The following is a 21,903-nucleotide window of genomic DNA, read 5'->3' on the forward strand; positions in this document are numbered from 1 at the left end:
CTTCTGTTCTGAGAGACGAATCACTTTCTTGCCGGCGTGTGAATACATTCACTGAGTTTACAATGGCGATCAAGTTCTGTACCGCCTCAGACTTGAATGCACTTTCACTTTGTGAATTGTGTAACATTGTTATCAACGTATATGAACACAAGTGGAATAGCCGCTTTATGTGCTAATAAAAATGCAAGTATAATGTAGACAGTTTAGAAAACAGGATCTGACAGAACACTGACACTCTCAATAGCACCGAGCTCATGACCTACGTAGCGCAGTAGGTCTAACGTTAGCTGTATCTCGAATGCCATGCTTAATACCATTTCAGTGGTCACAGAAAATAAACCTTAATTTAAACACTATTTAACAACACAAAACAGACTGGTAGCAGAAGTATGCTATATCGAGAACAGGGACACATTATTGTCGTAATTTGACTCAATCTAAACATATGGAGGAAACAAGTTTCCGGCCGTCGAATACCGCCAATTTTCAAATCAATGTTTCTTTACTTATTATTATCATAATTTACATCCCAAAACGCCAGTGCGACAATGAAATCCAATATTTGAAGAACACCATGTACATCACCAGCTAACCTGCGACTAAAATCCACATTGTTACACTTTTTCTCGAGCTCTGAATATCCCGGCTAGACCAAATCACACACATACTATACTGTCAACACTGCACTTCAAATTCGTATCTATATGGGTATTGCTAAGATTGTATTATACAAAATCATAAATATTTGTTAAAAATGAATATTTTACCTTGAAAATATCGTATCTATGTGTATCAACATCGTAATAATCAAAACGTGTATGGCACTATATTTTGTGTTGCCTTGGCGACGAGAATAGTTGACTGTCTGCTGTTCCACTACTGTGCACACATGTACGGTAAGTATAACAATGTTACAAAGTGACGCACTTACGTCACACTGTTGCGACCGAATTTTGCAATCTGGTGGCGAAGTTTTAAATTTGGTTAACGTAAATATAAGGATTGATTGTCAATTTTGTTGCTTGCATGGACTGATGAAGGGAAGTGAACCTCGTGCAAATGGTACATGAGGTTCACTTCCCTTCATCAGTCCATGCAAGCAACAAAATTGACAATCAATCCTTAATTAAATGACTTGATTGTACAAGAGGCCCAATGGACCTACATTGCTCACCTGGCACTGATTCACTGGTTTTAGTTGTTAGGCATTATATAGAGGTGCAAGGAAAGGTCGATAATATTGATGTATTGTGATAGCTTTGTTTTTATAACAATAAGTCGATAGCATATTTTCAAGTTGATAACTATCGCAATTAGTGGTGGGCCGATCATCGATTATAACAGAAAATTAATTGATTTGAAATATTTCTTAAATCCCAAAACAATTAGTGAATTTTCGATAATGGTTTCCCGTTTTCCGTAATTAAGGATTTTGTTTTATTCATTAGTCAACATGGTCCCACAGACACTTGTAGTAGGTATAAAGCGTCTGACTGACCAATGTTGTTTAAATGTAAATATGACCTTTCAAACAAGGAACTAGACGGTCACCGGTTGTGGTGTTTATGTTGTTGTTTAAATGTAAATATGACCTTTCAAACAAAGAATTGGGCGGTCACTGAGTGTGGTGTAAATGTTGATGTTTAAATGTAAATATGACCTTTCAAACAAAGAATTGGGCGGTCACTGAGTGTGGTGTAAATGTATGAAAATGTATATAATAAAGATATCAGGAGTAGACGAATGTCAATGTGTTGGCACTACACGTGGTTAAGATAAAGATAATTCATAGGATATTTAATTTATATAGAAACATGGCGATATGTGTCGATAACCACAACAGTTAAATTTGAAGTGAAGTTATATGTAGTTGTGATCTCCGCGAGTTAAATATCAATCAAATATGAAGTTGTATTGTTCTAATTCTGTGATCAAAGTCATGATCTGCTGGTTAATATTTAGTCATCTAATTTAACAAAATATAAAAAAATGATGTTCACTTAATAGCCTTTGCATAACTAAGACACATTTTAGACGTTATTTTCAGATAAAATTTGATTTTAAAAATCCGTTTATAATTGATAATTGATCGGACAAGGTAATCCGATTATCCTGATTAATCGATCGTGAAAATCTCATCCGATTACCATTACTAATCACATTATCTGGCTCAAAGATACTTTAAGCAAGACCTATCCCCAAATCTGCAAGTACGGTTTGTTTACTTAGGAGAGTGTTTTAGTATCGCGATCAGGGAGAGCTCAAGAATGGCACAATGAGAGTGTTTTAGTATCGCGATCAGGGAGAGTTCAAGAATGGCACAATGAGAGTGTTTTAGTATCGCGATCAGGGAGAGTTCAAGAATGGCACAATGAGAATGTTTTAGTATCGCGATCAGGGAGAGCTCAAGAATGGCACAATGAGAGTGTTTTAGTATCGCGATCAGGGAGAGTTCAAGAATGGCACAGTGAGAGTGTTTTAGTATCGCGATCAGGGAGAGTTCAAGAATGGCACAGTGAGAGTGTTTTAGTATCGCGATCAGGGAGAGCTCAAGAATGGCACAATGAGAGTGTTTTAGTATCGCCATCAGGGAGAGTTAAAAAATGGCACAATGAGAGTGTTTTAGTATCGCGATCAGGGAGAGCTCAAGAATGGCACAATGAGAGTGTTTTAGTATCGCCATCAGGGAGAGTTAAAAAATGGCACAATGAGAGTGTTTTAGTATCGCGATCAGGGAGAGTTCAAGAATAGCACAGTGAGAGTGTTTTAGTATCGCGATCAGGGAGAGCTCAAGAATGGCACAGTGAGAGTGTTTTAGTATCGCGATCAGGGAGAGTTCAAGAATGGCACAGTGAGAGTGTTTTAGTATCGCCATCAGGGAGAGTTCAAGAATGGCACAGTGAGAGTGTTTTAGTATCGCGATCAGGGAGAGTTCAAGAATGGCACAGTGAGAGTGTTTTAGTATCGCCATCAGGGAGAGTTCAAGAATGGCACAGTGAGAGTGTTTTAGTATCGCCATCAGGGAGAGTTCAAGAATGGCACAGTGAGAGTGTTTTAGTATCGCCATCAGGGAGAGCTCAAGAATGGCACAGTGAGAGTGTTTTAGTATCGCGATCAGGGAGAGCTCAAGAATGGCACAGTGAGAGTGTTTTAGTATCGCGATCAGGGAGAGCTCAAGAATGGCACAGTGAGAGTGTTTTAGTATCGCGATCAGGGAGAGCTCAAGAATGGCACAGTGAGAGTGTTTTAGTATCGCGATCAGGGAGAGCTCAAGAATGGCACAGTGAGAGTGTCTTAGTATCGCGATCAGGGAGAGCTCAAGAATGGCACAATGAGAGTGTCTTAGTATCGCGATCAGGGAGAGCTCAAGAATGGCACAATGAGAGTGTTTTAGTATCGCGATCAGGGAGAGTTCAAGAATGGCACAATGAGAGTGTTTAGTATCGCCATCAGGGAGAGTTCAAGAATGGTACAATGAGAGTGTTTTAGTATCGCGATCAGGGAGAGCTCAAGAATGGCACAGTGAGAGTGTTTTAGTATCGCCATCAGGGAGAGTTCAAGAATGGCACAGTGAGAGTGTTTTAGTATCGCCATCAGGGAGAGTTCAAGAATGGCACAGTGAGAGTGTTTTAGTATCGCGATCAGGGAGAGCTCAAGAATGGCACAGTGAGAGTGTTTTAGTATCGCGATCAGGGAGAGCTCAAGAATGGCACAGTGAGAGTGTTTTAGTATCGCGATCAGGGAGAGCTCAAGAATGGCACAGTGAGAGTGTTTTAGTATCGCGATCAGGGAGAGCTCAAGAATGGCACAGTGAGAGTGTTTTAGTATCGCGATCAGGGAGAGCTCAAGAATGGCACAGTGAGAGTGTTTTAGTATCGCGATCAGGGAGAGCTCAAGAATGGCACAATGTATTTACAATGGAAATAGGATATAGCTTTTATTAGTTGTTACATTGACACAAGTACTTCACAGGTGAATTAAGAGTTATAAATGGCATTATTGATTCCAGTATTATCAAGTTAAACTCACAAATTGAATGTTCGTTCCAGGTCCATGTTTTAGACCTGCCCTTCAATTAGTCTTAGAGGGGTTTGTCAGAAATAACCCAATTCAATAAATACCTTACCATTGTAACAACATTGACAATTTGAGTCAGCAGCAGATTAGGAGAATGTTTACAAAAAGACACACTGAATTAAAAGTAATAGAAAAATAATTTAAAAAAATCTCTGATGTCAAATGAACTGGTTGTAAAACATGTTAAAATTGATGGGATAGTTCTATAGCATGTAAATAATAAAATATATGCGATGCAAAAATTGTATGTAATAAACATTTCATAGACGTAACCTTAACATTCAAAGTCTAGAGTGTCATCAACATCGACAAATATCAGATTTATCTATGAGAAGTTTTCGAGTCCGTGTATAAAATGTGAATATAGGCCTGAGTAAGCTAATAAGAACAGATTTAGTAATAATGAAACACATAGAAAAAGCTATCGGTCTCGAGTTCAAACCACATTTCATGTTCTAATCGCAAATGTGTAGCCACACAAAACAACATACTATCCCCTAAATAAGGCATGTCCAATATACAGTATCTTTAATGATTCTCCCTGGATACCCCACTCAAAACAACAAACTATCCCCTAAATAAGGCATGTCCAATATACAGTATCTTTAATTATTCTCCCTAGATCCCCTGGTGGTACTCCCTTAAAGGTGAAGCAGCCAGATCGTGAGTACAGTCGGTCCGATCCTGCTGCTCTCATTGCTCAAGCCCTCAAGAAGAAATTTGCCCAGCAGATGACATACAGCCCAGATACTGACAAAGAAAATGACAACCATGACTTCAGCTCGTCTGACTTAGAAAACAGTCCACATGTGAGTATTTCATTCAGGAAAGTAACCAGTTAAAGTAATTTTTGTCTCGCCTGCGACAAAGTCGAGACGTGAGAATATGGTGTTACTTTTCCATTGGCATCATCAAGTTTAAAGTTTTGTGGTTAAATCTGTTTCTCAAAAGGTCCAACTTTAATCAAACTTGGTATAATAGTTAGATCACATACTGATCTCAACACAGCTTTCATTTACAGAATATCATTTAGAATTGATGGTCTAGTGATCATACAGATTACATGAATTTAAATATTTTGTTATATTTTTGTTTAAAAACCTTAGATTTTGAGAAAATGATATAAATTCTTTATTGCTTTTCTTATTGGTTGACAAATTATATAGTTATATAGTTTATAGCTAAATTAGAAAGAATTCATATATCAGAGGCATTTTTCTCTCACTTTTCAGGAGTGAATTTTTGGAATAATAAGATATATTTAGGTGAATTTTGACAATTGGTGATTCTGCGAAATTTTATATATACAGGGTACTTCCATACTATTATATATGTGGAGGTAGTTTTGGAAAAGAATACTGAAATTTTCATGGATTTTGAAATTAGCTTGAAACTTACAATAATATTGACAATGCAGGACAGGAAAGAGGTATATTTACATGTAATTCTTGTTAACAGTTGATGGGCTGTAAAAGAATGCATTTATAACAAAACTGGAGTCGAATATTATTTCAGCCCAGGTATAATTGTTGAGAATGTTTTATAATTGATACATTTGTTAAAGGGCACTCGTCCCCATTCAAATTTGAATCAAGATGGAAGGATTTTTACACCAGACTTTGGAAAATAAATTGGTTTTGGGATGCTTTTGCATGTGTATGTGCCATTGATATACTCTGTAATAAACCATCACTCCGCAGGTCCAATCTTTTTATGTCGCCCAGGAATATGTTTGTTATCTGGCCAAGTTTTATGTAGAAATACCAAAACTAAAGTTACTCTTTATTTTAGCTGTGTATGAACCATGTAATGTCACATGCCAAATGTGCTAGGTCCTCCTCCATCCCACTCTCCATACATCTTTATACAGTTCAAATGTGCTAGGTCCTCCTCCATCCCACTCTCCATACATCTTTATACAGTTCAAATGTGCTAGGTCCTCCTCCATCCCACTCTCCATACATCTTTATACAGTTCAAATGTGCTAGGTCCTCCTCCATCCCACTCTCCATACATCTTTATACAGTTCAAATGTGCTAGGTCCTCCTCCATCCCACTCTCCATACATCTTTATACAGTTCAAATGTGCTAGGTCCTCCTCCATCCCACTCTCCATACATCTTTATACAGTTCAAATGTGCTAGGTCCTCCTCCATCCCACTCTCCATACATCTTTATACAGTTCAAATGTGCTAGGTCCTCCTCCATCCCACTCTCCATACATCTTTATACAGTTCAAATGTGCTAGGTCCTCCTCCGTCCCACTCTCCATACATCTTTATACAGTTCAAATGTGCTAGGTCCTCCTCCATCCCACTCTCCATACATCTTTATACAGTTCAAATGTGCTAGGTCCTCCTCCATCCCACTCTCCATACATCTTTATACAGTTCAAATGTGCTAGGTCCTCCTCCATCCCACTCTCCATACATCTTTATCAGTTCAAATGTGCTAGGTCCTCCTCCATCCCACTCTCCATACATCTTTATACAGTTCAAATGTGCTAGGTCCTCCTCCGTCCCACTCTCCATACATCTTTATCAGTTCAAATGACACATAACCAAAAAGTTTAACATCAAACATCTCAGTTCAACATTTTAATTTTTTTTTTTTTCACTCTGACAGCTCCATGTGGCAATTTGTCAGTTTGTTATCTCTATTTCTCAAATAGGTCTTGGATCTTTCTTATATATAATATAGGCTATTAAACACTAAAAAATAAGGTAACGTTATTGGAAGTTGAATACTTCAACCAGCAAGAAATACTTAAGGTGAATTTGAGGTATGGGCAAGGAATACATTGTGACATATTGTCTGTTGGTACAGATCATACAAGGAAGAACAAAGATGAAGAGGCGCTCCATTCTGTTTGATGATCGGCGGAAGAGTGTGGGCCCATTACGTGATCTTAATGTTTAATGCCAATTGTCGAAGCAAGGCATTTTATCTTCCAGAAAAACATGGTTTTAACATACACAAGACATTTTAATCATGTATATAACAATTTTATTGTATGACAATTGACACATTTCATTTAATATTAAAATAAGCTAATGAAAATATTTCTGATTGTTACTTGAAGCATTAATCTGACTTTACAAACCTGGGTTCTCTTATCGTTCTGTAAACCAGTGTTAACTCTATCCTATACAGAGTGAATTCCCCTGTATACATGATTCCCTGTGTAAAATATTCACAGCCACAGATACATTGATATTAGATATCATACCGAGATATTCTCCCAATGTTGGATACTTCCATTTGGTATAAAATTTCATATATACATGTATGTACAGTATTTATTTAGAAATAAGCCCCTGCCCACAAACAAGTCCCCTTCATATTTGCAGAATCATCAGTTTTTAGTGAGTGTTTTTAAAGCTAAAAGTGGTTCCCGTATAAGTCCTCTGGAAACTTGAATACATGTACTTAATTTTCATACTAGGGGAGGGGATTTATTTGAGGATAATAAGAGTACATGACCGGTCAATCAGTTAAGGGTGTATGGTACCTTCCTCAGATTATTACAGGGTTTATACTACATCCTCCCTCAGATGAAGGGTATATTGCTACTGTCCTCAAGTTAAGGTTGTATTGCTACTGTCCCCAAGTTAAGGGTGTATGTTATATTACAGGGTTTATACTACATCCTCCCTCAGATGAAGGGTATATTGCTACTGTCCCCAAGTTAAGGGTGTATGTTACCTTCCTCAGATTATTACAGGGTTTATACTACATCCTCCCTCAGATGAAGGTCCTCAAATTTTGCTGCTTGTAATTTCAAAAATACTGGTTTATAAATATAGTCACAGATCAGCATTTGATTTTCTTTCATTTATTTCATTTTGCAGTGGAATTACCAGTCTATAATTTTCACTATAAAAATTATTACATGTATTTAGATGCAAAAATGACAGTGTAATAAGACAAATACATTTAGTTAAACAAGTATGTAAACATGTGACATTTCATCAAGAAATGTACCACCGGTATACTGTATTTGACCATATAAGTGCTTCTGTCGCATATTAAACCCACACCTGCCTTTTTAGGGAAAAGATCAAGTCCAGAAAAAGATTACATACCTATCTACAATACTCAATCTTTTATCCAAACATTGTTCCAGAGTAATAATTGACATAAAAATGAACTTGTGTTTAAATGAAACGCAATACACTTATGTTTTTGTAACCACAGTATGCTTATAAAGGTTAAATAGTATTTGGTATTTTCTAGAAATCAGTTGATATGAATTTTTACAATTGTGCAGAATAACTGCTAACCAAAATTCTTTTTCAAGTTCTATATTGATCCAAACTAGATCAGCTCAACTCCAATAAAAATTCAAGTGTCCAATTTATTCAGCTCAGGTTCTCAAGTCTAATTCTACACAAAACAGGGGCCGAGTGGTTAAGGTGTACCGACATTTCAACACTAGCCCTCCATCTCTGGGTTGCAAGTTCGAAACCTATGTGGGGCAGTTGCCAGGTACTGACCGCAGGCCGGTGGTTTTCCTCCAGGTACTCCGGCTTTCCTCCACCTTCAAAACCTGGCACGTCCTTAAATGACCCTGGCTGTTAATAGGACGTTAGACAAAACAAACCAAACCAAACCAAACCAAACCAAACCAAACTACACAGAACCATTGCTGCCCAAAGTTCTTATCCCATATGCATGAACAAATTATTTACAAATACATTTCATTTGTACAAAATGGCATTTTGATATTTATGATTCATTTGAATGCAGGGAATATGTAAATGATCTTGATTCTTTTACACACATAATTCTTGTTTGTGTTCTTATTTTGTGAAGTGCTTGTAAAAGAGCCTGAGAAAATTAGTCTGTTGGACGTTTAGGAACGAGGTGGTCATCCCACACGACTAATGGGTATTTCTAGAATAGCACTGGATATTAAATAATTAACAAAAACCTGCATACATAGCAGAACATCTAGACAACCTCCAGCATATATACTCATGATGCATGACACTAATAGTACAGAAATCGATTGTGATGTCATAACATGGACAATGATGTGACATCATATATTGTGAATGATGTATCTGTTCGATTAATTCCTCCACATTATTACTCTAAATCCTGTCAAAATACAAGTTTTCTGAGTTATTTGATAAGTATCTTAAATTTGTTTTCATTTCGTATGAGATTTTACAAAACTTGCCTCGAAGTTTTGATATTTGCTCACCAAGGCTTAAGTACATGTGAAAACCATGTTTATAAATTCTATAAAATCTATGAAATCTCCTATAAAATCTATGAAATCTCCTATAAAATCTCCTATGAAATCTATAGAATCTTGTATGAAATCTATTAAATTTAGAAAATCTTTGAAATCTATTAAATTTATAAAATCTCCTTGAAAGCTAGAAAATCTATGAAATGAAAACTTATTTAAGATTCTATACATGACAAAGATAAAATACGAGCTGTCCTAACATTTTAACAAAAAAACAAAGAATTTACCCACGGTTGGTTAAAAGTCACCAACTAACTCAACAATGTTACATATGTTTATACCTTAGCTATCCAATAGGATTCTCATGTTATAAACCAACAATTATAAACAGTCAGTTAAATTAAATAGAATTAAGACTATTTCTTTGTTCTACTTCAATGCCCTCCCATGCTTTTTCAGCTGATGTTTGTTGGACTACTAGTCTAATGGTATGATCAAATATATATAACGCCCAAGTGTATTGTTATCAAAAAGTGGCATGGTTTGCAAAAAATAACAATTTTATCAACATACAAATTATACATAATATGTAAAGGGTGATCTTTTGATACTACATGTAGTGTCATTGCTCCTGAAGTCCTGAAGGAGTCGGGATCCACCGTTACTGGGGGGCCTTCAATTTGAACGTTTTGGTCAGTGTAGAGACAAAGCAAGGCATCTGTTTGCCACCTGATTGGGCTTGGAATTTTAGAGCAACTGCAAGATTTACACGATTAAGGAGTGTGTAAATATCATCCTCGCCCCTATTTCCAAGAAGAGTTTCCAGTTCATCACAGAAATTTCTTATGAAAGGCGTTCCTGTTGCTGTGTTCCTCCAAGCTTTTTCACCTGTAAAATTTTGGTAAGTACATGTATCACTATACATGACAGTTCAAGAAATTAGTTGAATAAAGATCATCACAATGTATAGTATTGTGTTGAATATGGTAACAGTGAGGACTGCAAGTAACAAAATGATTCAGAACAAGAGGCCCATGGGGCCTGTATCGCTCACCTGGTTGGATTAGACCAAATGTCAAATAATGTTCATATTCAATTTGTTTTATTTGTAAATCTCAATCAATGCTATATATGGTTACAGTATATAACTGCTTTAAAGATTAATGAAGTCCAGACTCTCTAAGGTCTAAAAGACCTAAAGAATTGTTTTTAGAACATGCATTCATCACTTTATGACTAGTAGCGATTTAAAGGAATTACCTCTATTTCCCCTATTGGGCCCGCCCCTTTTGGGTAAGAGTCACCATTTATGCAAAATCTGTTCCCCTTCCACCAAGGATGTTTCTCACCAAATTGGGTTCAAATCTCTTCATAACTTATCACTAATAGCAATTTAAAGGAATTATATCTATTTCCCCTATTGGTCCCTGCCCCTTTGGGGTCAGAGCCACCATTTATGCAAAATCTGTTCCCCTTCTGCCAAGAATGTTTCTGGCCAAATTTGGTCAAAATCCAATATGAACTTTTTGACTAGTAGTGATTTGAAGCAAATGTTGTCGGACGACAGACGCTGCGCCATGACATTAGCTCACCGGACCTTCAGTCCAGGTGAGCTAAAAACCAGTCATGATTTACAAATCATTGATTTGAACGTTGCCTACGTACAAGACATATATGAGATCTGAATTCCTGCTGTCGCCTGTATGGCAACACTGGGGCAATGATGCTGGAACGAAGACGAGAACCAAAGGCATAAGCAGTGCTTTGATTTTATTACAAGACCATTACAATGGATGATTGTACCTTCTACTGTTGCATGGATTATGAGAAAGTCCATGATAGCTGGTATGGTGAGTATGTCGACGGACACAGGGTCCCTGGCATCCTCTTGTACTTCCATATTCTCGTCTTGTTCCATTGGAAGAGCGTCATCCACTACTGGGTCCTCAGTGTTCTGTACTTTTATCACTATGGGTTTGCCTTCCTCATTTCCCCTACAGGCCTATATAAAACACAACATACATGAGCTCTATAATGCTGAATCACATTTATTTGTTGAATGTCAATATTGTATTATAATTTAATCTTCCTTGTAACAAGCATTTTCATTGTCTTAAGAATGTATGTTATCAGCTAACGTAAACCAGATGATTGCCGTTTGTAACATCACTTTGACTGAGTCTGACTGTTATAATGGTGTAATAATTATGTTATCAGCTAACGTAAACAAGATGATTGCCGTTTGTAACATCACTTTGACTGATATAATTGTAACAGAGCGTATGATTAATTAAATTTAAATCACTGCCTCCGCTAGGGATCGAACCCGGGACCTCTGGCTTACTAGTCTTACGCTCAACCGATTGAGCTAAAGAGAAGATCTCTCTAGCCGAGAGGTATATTGCAGCTAGTATTTACCAGGGTTACATACTCCCCCTCCAGGAAATAACTCGTCCTCGAGTTTCCAGGAGTAACAACAATGCTTGTGGAGCAAGGCTGAGTATTTTTCCGGGGTCCCTACATGGGCGCCAATGTAACAGAGCGCATGATTAATTAAATTTAAATCAATGCCTCTGCTAGGGATCGAACCCTGGACCTCTGACTTACTAGTCTTACGCTCAACCGATCGAGCTAAAGAGAAGATCTCTCTAGCCGAGAGGTATATTGCAGCTAGTATTTACCAGGATTACATAATGGTGTAATAATTTTGTAAGAGAAGATACTTTGATTATAACAGTAGATTTCTACAGAGATTGCGTAGAGAACATTAAATTATGAGGATTAACTTGAATATGTTATGGAGTTGTAACACAATATGGATTGTACTTTCATAATAAACTGCTAAGTTCCTGTTAGTCAACTAATCTTCACCTCTCGAAAAAAAATTTCGTGACTGTAGAAATAGCTCACACAAACTCAGGGTTATATATATCGTTGAAAAAACCCCTGTACAACAACCACTCATGTAACCCTATAAACATTACTCCATAAATTGTTGTAAGTCACATTAATCAATTGGAGTTTTTTTTAACACTGCAGCAAGAGTGAGAAAAAACAATGTCATTTAGTAATGTCACAGGCACCTCTTCACATGATTTTGAAGAGCAAATATTTGGTTTAGTTTAGTTTTTTTTTTTTTTATATAGTTAACACCCTATTTACAACACACGATCAGAGTTATTTAAGGATGTGTCCGGTTTTGGAGGTTGAGGAAAGCCGGAGTACCCGGAGAAAAACCACTGACCTATGGTCAGTACCAGGCAACTGCCCTACATGGGTTTCAAAATGGCAACCCAGAGGTGGAGGGCTAGTGATAAAGCGTTGCGACACCTTAACCACTCGGCCGCCGCGACCCCCAGAGTCAATAGAATATAACACTATACATGTATGTCATTTGACCGGTGCACATTGATCTGCTGTTCGTGCAACTGAAATTCTAGGTTATTTGTGAGTATGCGGCTTTAAGATTGAGGTAAAATAATTTAAAATTGACCTTAAAAGCTCAACTAATTTGCATATTTTGATGAATTTTCTACCAATCTCTAAAGTGAAGAACAGATAGATATAAAGTAAAGATGTGAAATATCAGCCAATCAAGTAGATCAGCACTCGATGTCCCAACTCAAAACTTAATTTTTTTCTACAAAACTTTTTCAAGTACATTTGTTAGCTCACCGGTTACGAGTAACCGAGAGCTAATGCTGTCACCCCGGCGTCGGCGTCGGCGTCCCACCCCAAAACTTTAAAGTTTTTGGAGTAAGTTTTTGGAAAGCTTGTAAGTCCAAAAGTATACACCTTATGCCCTTCTAAGTTGGTTTATACATTCATTAGAGGTCTAGGAGTGATGTTATGGCAAAATCATGCAGAAAAAAATGTGATTTTTTCGCATTTTACCATTTTGTGGACTTAACTTTTTTGGCACCAAAACCCACTTTAAAGTTTTTGGAGTAAGTTTTTTGAAAGCTTGTAAGTCCAAAAGTATACACCTCATGCCCTTCTTATTTAGTTTATACATTCATTAGAGGTCTAGGAATGATGTTATGGCAAAATCATGCAGAAAAAAAATGTGAGTATTTCGCATTTTACCATTTTGTCTACTTAACTTTTTTGGCACCAAAACCCACTTTAAAGTTTTTGGAGTAAGTTTTTTGAAAGATTGTAAGTCCAAAAGTATACACCTCATGCCCTTCTAAATTGGTTTATACATTCATTAGAGGTCTAGGAGTGATGTTATGGCAAAATCATGCAGAAAAAAAATTGTGATTTTTTCGCATTTTACCATTTTGTGGACTTAACTTTTTTTTGCACCAAAACTCACTGTAAAGTTTTGGGGTTTTTTTTGCACCAAAACTCACTGTAAAGTTTTGGGGGTAAGTCCAAAAGTATACACCTATCACCCTTCTAATTTGGTTTATACATTCATTTGAGATCCAGGAGTGATGCTCTGGCAAATCGTGCAGAAAAAAAGTGGCATTTTGGCATTTTACTATTTAGTGGAGTTACTTTTTTTGACACAAAAACTTACTTTAAAGATTTTGGGGGTTAGTTTTGAAAAGCTTGTAAGTCCACACCCTTCTTATTTGGTTTATACATCCATTAGAGGTCTAGGAGCGATATTATGTGACATACAATTTCAAAATGACATGCTTATACATAGTACATAAAAAATGAATGCAAAGTGTGGTTGCATGCTGCCGCCGGTGAGCTTTCGCAATCATTGATTGCACTTGTATTAGTATATATAGGAGCTTAAGTAGTACCCCCATTGTGATTTAAGTTACTATGAAACCTACCTGTATGATAAAGACCTTGGGTTTATTTACAAGGCTTGGACAGTTTTCTGCATCAAAGATTTTTGTCAATTCACTAATTTTTATCAGGCTATCTTTTGCCCATAAACCGTCTTTGTTGCCATGTGTCAAAACAGCACAGAGAAAAGCAGAGTGCTCGGTGTGGTCCATTCCTGCGACTAGAAACAGCAAATAATGAAATTAAGCATTTCACTTTAATAAATCATGCATGCAACATATCATTTATTGTGGTATATAGACTTCAAAATGTAAAACGTGAACGATTAAAGGGACAATTTAGTCGAGCACTCCTTATAAACTATCCCTGTCCACATATTGATGCAAATTTATATTTTTCATCCTTTTTTTTTATTGATTGTAAGGGGGATCTTGATTGTATAACCAACAGTTCATATGCAAATGAGCAAGTCATCTCTTCGTACTTTGACCTGTGAGCATGGCAAACCCATCTCATGACTAAACAAAAATGGGTTTGTATCTGATGCAGCTAGCAAGGTTACGGGTCTCGTACCAAAAAAGGACACTGAATGAATGAAAAAGATTACTGTTAGGACAGATGTGACGGTGACCCTTTGTGTACAAACTGTAAATAAAAGCTGTATCTGGTTGATTTGAATCGTCAAAACAATAATTCACTATTGAATCTATTACCCCGGTTAATTGTGATACATCAAAATCCAAAGAAAGAAGTATTTGTGAGATCTATGATGTCCCGACTCGGTGCTTTGATTGTGTGGATGTGTTTACAATCAACTCTGTTCTCACCAGAGGGCACAACTATATAATATATGTTGCGCTTCATTTGGTGTGGGGGTTTTAACCATACTTCAACCGACCATACTGGACATTGGCTACCTAGCAGATAACTATCAGCTACAGATTCTTTTGTCTGGATATATGCGTATCGATTCTGCTTGAATTATAAAAAGTATGCTTGATAAAATGTCTCTTCGATAAATATGTAGGATCGGTAAACAAAGGTAAGCTACAAGGATATGTGTTCAGCTTCACCAACGGTGACTTGATATCTTGATAGACAACAGATCCCAATACACTTATATATCGATTTGTTTGAAACGGAATAAAGATGATGAATACCGATGTATTTATTCAATCAGGATTTGTCTTGTGGTCCACTCCAACCACTAGGACTATCCAGATGATAATGAAGTTATGGATATATATGTAGAATTTTAAAATAACACCTAGCTATATAGAGAAGCTTCCAAACCCCTCAGTCCCCCAGGAAACAGCCTTTACAACCCAACCCCTCAGTCCCCCAAGGAAACAGCCTTTACAACCAAACCCCTCAGTCATCCAGGAAACAGCCTTTACAACCAAACCCCTCAGTCATCCAGGAAACGTCCTTTACAACCCAACCCCTCAGTCCCCCAGGAAACGGCCTTTACAACCAAACCCCTCAGTCCCCAAGAAAACAGCCTTTACAACCAAACCCCTCAGTCCCCCAAGGAAACGGCCTTTACAACCAAACCCCTCAGTCATCCAGGAAACGTCCTTTACAACCAAACCCCTCAGTCCCCCAAGGAAACGTCCTTTACAACCAAACCCCTCAGTCATCCAGGAAACGTCCTTTACAACCCAACCCCTCAGTCCCCCCAGGAAACGTCCTTTACAACCCAACCCCTCAGTCCCCCCTAGGAAATGCCCTTTACAACCCAACCCCTCAGTCCCCCAGGAAACGTCCTTTACAACCCAACCCCTCAGTCCCCCCAGGAAACGTCCTTTACAACCCAACCCCTCAGTCCCCCCTAGGAAATGCCCTTTAAAACCCAACCCCTCAGTCCCCCCAGGAAACAGCCTTTACAACCAAACCCCTCAGCCAGTTACAGCATGGGACACTGGATCCTTGACGATAAGGTTAGTTGATGTCCAACTAGTTACAGCATTGGACACTAGACCTTTGGCAATAAGGTTAAGTGACGTCCAGCAAGTTACAGCGGGGGACACAGACCGTTGATGATAAGGTTTATTGATGTTCAACTAGTTACATCATTGGACATCAGACTAGTTGATATCTAAGAATTCCAACTAAGTTGCTTCAATAGATATATATACGGCTTAAATTCTCCAAGAGCCCATGAAATGGTGTCAATCTGATCTTATTTCAGGATATACTTGCAAAAATATATAATATATATTAATCACTGATGTTAGCGTAAAAAGAAGCATGCATGAGGTTCTTCATAGCAGGCGCAGACAACCATAGTACCTTACAATTACATTGTTTTTAACCCTCGTGTAAATCGTGTAAATACTCAGGTCTGTACATTATTGAGAAAGGCTTGACAAGTTGGGAAATGCTTTATACATAACTAGTAAATGTAACAAACTTACTATTTTTTAATTCTTCCAGCAGGTCATGTTTGGATTTGTCAATGAGATGTTTTGTATCATAGCCAAAATCATTGAACCTATTATACAAATTGGATGCATCTCTATCAGTTCCCACTCGTTCGTCTAAGTCGGGTTCTTCAAAGGTTTTATTGTTGATGACAACAGCAACACCAGGTTCGGAACAAGTCTTGTATTCTGTGGCATAGAGATCATGAGACTGCAGTACTGGATCCTCTTGGCCATCATTTTGGTTTCTTCAATAAAAATAAAATTATTATTAGCAAATCATTGTAGATCATGCTTTAGAGTTAGAATACATATGTTGTGGGTCTGGGTTGGGAGATTTCTTGTAACAAAGGTGGAAAGCATTGTTAGCTTGGTTGGAACCCTGGTCAAGCCTCATAGTATTATCCTACCCTCTTTTCCTCATTCCCATGTAAAATCCATTGTAATAATTAAAAGTGCAACAAGAACATGTGAATATAAGAGAGCATCTCAACCTCTTGGTAGTGAGACTAGAGAAATAAAACAGGGATGTCACAACCCTATAGTAAGACATCGGTTGTGGATATGTGGATACAACAGTATGACTGGGGAATCCCCATATCACAACCCTATACAACAGTATCATGACTGGGGAATCCCCATATCACAACCCTATATATACAACAGTATCATGACTGGGGAATCCCCATATCACAACCCTATACAACAGTATCATGACTGGGGAATCCCCATATCACAACCCTATATATACAACAGTATCATGACTGGGGAATCCCCATGTCACAACCCTATACAACAGTTTGACTGGGGAATCCCCATGTCACAACCATATACAACAGTATGACTGGGGAATCCCCATGTCACAACCATATACAACAGTTTGACTGGGGAATCCCCATGTCACAACCATATACAACAGTTTGACTGGGGAATCCCCATTTCACAACCATATACAACAGTTTGACTGGGGAATCCCCATGTCACAACCCTATAGTAAGAGAGTGACATCAGATGTTGATACAACAGTATGACTGGGGAATCCCCATGTCACAATCATATACAACAGTTTGACTGGGGAATCCCCATGTCACAACCATATACAATAGTATGACTGGGGAATCCCCATGTCACAACTATATACAACAGTTTGACTGGGGAATCCCCATGTCACAACCCTATAGTAAGAGAGTGACATCAGGTGTTGATACAACAGTATGACTGGGGAATCCCCATGTCACTATCATATACAACAGTATGACTGGGAAATCCCCATCTTATAACAATATACAACAGTATGACTGGGGAATCCCCATGTCACAACCATATACAACAGTATGACTGGGGAATCCCAATATCACAACCCTATACAACAGTATGACTGGGGAATCCCCATCTCAAAACCCTATACAACAGTTTGACTGGGGAATCCCCATATCACAACCATATACAACAGTATGACTGGGGAATCCCCATCTCACAACAATATACAACAGTATGACTGGGGAATCCCCATATCACAACCCTATACAACAGTATGACTGGGGAATCCCCATCTCAAAACCCTATACAACAGTTTGACTGGGGAATCCCCATCTCAAAACCCTATACAACAGTTTGACTGGGGAATCCCCATATCACAACCCTATACAACAGTTTGACTGGGGAATCCCCATTTCACAACCCTATACAACAGTTTGACTGGGGAATCCCCATGTCACAACCCTATACAACAGTTTGACTGGGGAGTCCCAATGTGACAACCCTATACAGCAGTTTGACTGGGGAGTCCCAATGTGACAACCCTATACAACAGTTTGACTGGGGAGTCCCAATGTGACAACCCTATACAACAGTTTGACTGGGGAATCCCCATTTCACAACCCTATACAACAGTTTGACTGGAGAATCCCCATGTCACAACCCTATACAACAGTATGGCTGGGGAATCCCCATGTCACAACCCTATACCACAGTATGGCTGGGGAATCCCCATGTCACAACCATATACAACAGTTTGACTGGAGAATCCCCATGTCACAACCCTATACAACAGTTTGACTGGAGAATCCCCATGTCACAACCCTATACAACAGTATGGCTGGGGAATCCCCATGTCACAACCCTATACCACAGAATGACTGTGGAATCCCCATGTCACAACCCTACAGAAGGCTACATTTTATTGGGAGTGGTACAGAAGGGTTACATAGTTTTATAGAAGGGGTACATTTAGTAGGGAGAGGTATAGAAAGGGTACATTTAGTAGGGAGTGGTATTAGAAGGGCTACATTTAGTAGGGAGTGGTATTAGAAGGGCTATATAGTTTTATAGAAGGGGTACATGCTGTAGGGAGTGGTATTAGAAGGGCTACATGCTGTAGGGAGAGGTATAGAAGGGCTACATTTAGTAGGGAGTGGTATTAGAAGGGCTAAATTTAGTAGGGAGTGGTATTAGAAGGGCTACATTTAGTAGGGAGTGGTATTAGAAGGGCTACATTTAGTAGGGAGTGGTATTAGAAGGGTACATGCTGTAGGGAGTGGTATTAGAAGGGTACATGCTGTAGGGAGTGGTATTAGAAGGGTACATGCTGTAGGGAGTGGTATTAGAAGGGCTACATTTAGCAGGGAGTGGTATTAGAAGGGCTACATTTAGTAGGGAGTGGTATTAGAAGGGTACATGCTGTAGGGAGTGGTATTAGGAGGGCTATATTTAGTAGGGAGTGGTATTAGAAGGGTACATGCTGTAGGGAGTGGTATTAGAAGGGCTACATTTAGCAGGGAGTGGTATTAGAAGGGCTACATTTAGTAGGGAGTGGTATTAGAAGGGCTACATTTAGTGGGGAGTGGTATTAGAAGGGCTACATTTAGTGGGGAGTGGTATTAGAAGGGTTCATGCTGTAGGGAGTGGTATTAGAAGGGTACATGCTGTAGGGAGTGGTATTAGAAGGGTACATGCTGTAGGGAGTGGTATTAGAAGGGCTACATTTAGCAGGGAGTGGTATTAGAAGGGTACATGCTGTAGGGAGTGGTATTAGAAGGGGTACATTTAGTAGGGAGTGGTATTAGAAGGGCTACATTTAGTAGGGAGTGGTATTATTTTGTTTTGTTATTGTTTTATAGAAGGGGTACATGCTGTAGGGAGAGGTATAGAAGGGGTACATTTAGTAGGGAGTGGTATTAGAAGGGCTACATTTAGTAGGGAGTGGTATTAGAAGAACCATACACACCTGTGATCTTGTCCTGGTTGAGGCATAGGAGGACCTTCATTTGGACCATATGGAACAGTGTCTGAAGCTTCTGAAACATCCATAATCTTTATTATAACTCTCAAGTTTTATATCCACTATCTTTATATATAGCTGGAACTAAACTCCAAAGACTATCTCAATGCCCCCAATCATTCATATACATATGTAGGGAAATCATTAAAGGGGCACAACTCCTATACAAATCAGCAAAACAAGAGATTGGCAAGTTTGATTTGAGGCCTAGCTTTGTTCTTACATTCTAGTTACCCTGACAATGATATGATTTTTTTTAACAATGGGGCATAAATCTGTTAACAAACAAATTGCCAACACTGGCAGCCATCTTGAATTTTGTCAGTAGAATTTTTTATTGGTATTTCCCTAAGTACTTCAAACTTGATGTGTATATAGGTCCCCCTTAATTGGACCCCCTTAATTGATCCTTAGTTGTGCTTTAAAAGGAGAATAAGACCAGGCATTCCAGGAAGGGTAGCATCTTCTGCTACATCGAGGACACATACCCTCTTTACAAAGCCTTAAAGGTAAAATCAGGGTCATGTCACATTCTTAAAATAAGGCCTAGACTGATGAAATCTAGAAAGTCCAACAATAAAGCTGGCATGTATAAGATTTCATCAAAATAATGTCTAATCTATAAGATAGACTTATGAAGATTCTATGGTTGACTATCCTTTATTTCGTGTTAATATTTGTTATTTCTGTTGAGGTCTCCTCACACCATTCCCCAATGACTCTCGTAATGTTGTAAAGATGTTAAAACCTCTCTATGTTTCTGTAACATATAAATTATGACAAATTTACAAAAATATGTTGAACGATAGACAATATACCCTAGGTACCCTAATGATGATACAATGTGAGAATCAATACCATGAATCTTCATAGTTGCAATTAAAACCAGGAAACTACCCACTGAGTTTAGGGAATCTCTAATGTGGTGTTCCACTTTCTATATGTAAATGAATTAAGGAAATCATGTTCATGAACACGTGCAAAAATTGATTTGTTATGAAGAATGGCAGACTGGCAATCAAGGCCATCAGAAGCCCAGTCGATCAGATATACTAGTTGCTGTCGTGAAGAGAAAAAAAAAGAATTGGGTAAAATCACAACATGGTCCATGTTATTAGAGTCAACAGGAGTCTATTACACCAAAACAAAAATTATGTTAAATATGAAATCCACCATGAATTGGTAGTGAAATTTCTCTGCATTTAATAAACAAACCCTTGCTTTTCTGTTAATCATCCAGGTATGTAACTTGGGGAATGCAGATTTGGTTCATGTTATATTTTTAGATGTTTATTACATACTTAACTTATGAATTTAGATGTAACTGAGAAAATTTGAAGGAAATTAATGAAGATAACCCAAAGAGGATTATGAAGTTAAAGTTTTATATTTATAAATAAAAGCATATAAAGGCCTTTTAAAAAACCCATTTAAGGCGATAATATGTGAAATTAAATTGCACAAATGAATACACTGCTGGCTACAGTAAATTGATACACAGGTCCTAGCCTCGTCTGTCAATACACCCAATATATAATTATATATTGGGTGTATTGACAGACGAGGCTAGGACCTGTGCTGATAAGTCAAAGGGTCACAGGTCATGAAACCTTATCCAACTAGTGCATACTATTAATTTGCATACAATGTATATAACACGCAAAATTATGCCAAACGTCAATATGTCGATCATCAAAAACGTCAATATGTCGATCATCAAAAATAAATAAATAAATAAATAAAATAAAACATACGATTTTAAACTACATGTAACCATCAAGTGCAGAAAGATCGATAATGCAAATTTAAAATTGACATCTGAACGGAAAGTTGAAAAGAGTTAACCTATGTGTGAATTAAAGATATTAATTCCATAACTACACAGCTAGTCACACACACAAAATTATGTCGATACATGTTTTCTACTTTCGTTTTATTCTATAATTGATAGGAACACTTTAAATAATGTACATGCTACATCCGATGATTCTGAGAAGCAATGTCTCCCAGTTCATCAACTCTGTACCTTACCTTGCATGCTCATTTCTCTCTCTCCTTTTTTTACCAATCTATGAAAAAAAAACTTGAAATGTAAATTTGTCAGACCCTCCAAGTTGGCTATTACTTCCCTATTAAATTATTTCACTGTGTCACAGAAACGTTTGTCTCTTAGC

General features: G+C 37.9%; 2 protein-coding genes across 5 annotated transcripts in view; one reads left to right on the plus strand and one right to left on the minus strand.

The window, feature by feature from the left end:
* Positions 1 to 8,498, plus strand: part of LOC117324921 (mitochondrial fission regulator 2-like) — a 27,595-nt gene extending 19,097 nt beyond the window's left edge. For all 4 annotated transcript variants that reach the window (XM_033880760.1, XM_033880761.1, XM_033880763.1 and 1 more), the window contains 2 exons: positions 4,700 to 4,886; positions 6,904 to 8,498. In XM_033880760.1, coding sequence (XP_033736651.1) covers positions 4,700 to 4,886; positions 6,904 to 6,996 — 280 coding nt within the window. In that variant the 3' untranslated portion in view covers positions 6,997 to 8,498. The remainder of the gene's footprint in view (positions 1 to 4,699; positions 4,887 to 6,903) is intronic.
* Positions 7,897 to 21,863, minus strand: LOC117324923 (caspase-3-like). Its single transcript, XM_033880764.1, has 6 exons — positions 21,761 to 21,863; positions 19,676 to 19,745; positions 16,444 to 16,697; positions 14,071 to 14,246; positions 11,081 to 11,279; positions 7,897 to 10,165 (listed from the first exon to the last, which is right to left on the minus strand). Exons 1-6 carry the CDS (start codon positions 21,771 to 21,773, stop codon positions 9,939 to 9,941), a joined length of 939 nt encoding a protein of 312 aa, XP_033736655.1. The 5' UTR covers positions 21,774 to 21,863; the 3' UTR covers positions 7,897 to 9,938.
* Positions 21,864 to 21,903: the final 40 nt, after the last annotated feature.

The sequence above is a fragment of the Pecten maximus genome, chromosome 4 (genome assembly GCF_902652985.1).
Source record: "Pecten maximus chromosome 4, xPecMax1.1, whole genome shotgun sequence".
Lineage (NCBI taxonomy): Eukaryota > Metazoa > Mollusca > Bivalvia > Pectinida > Pectinidae > Pecten > Pecten maximus.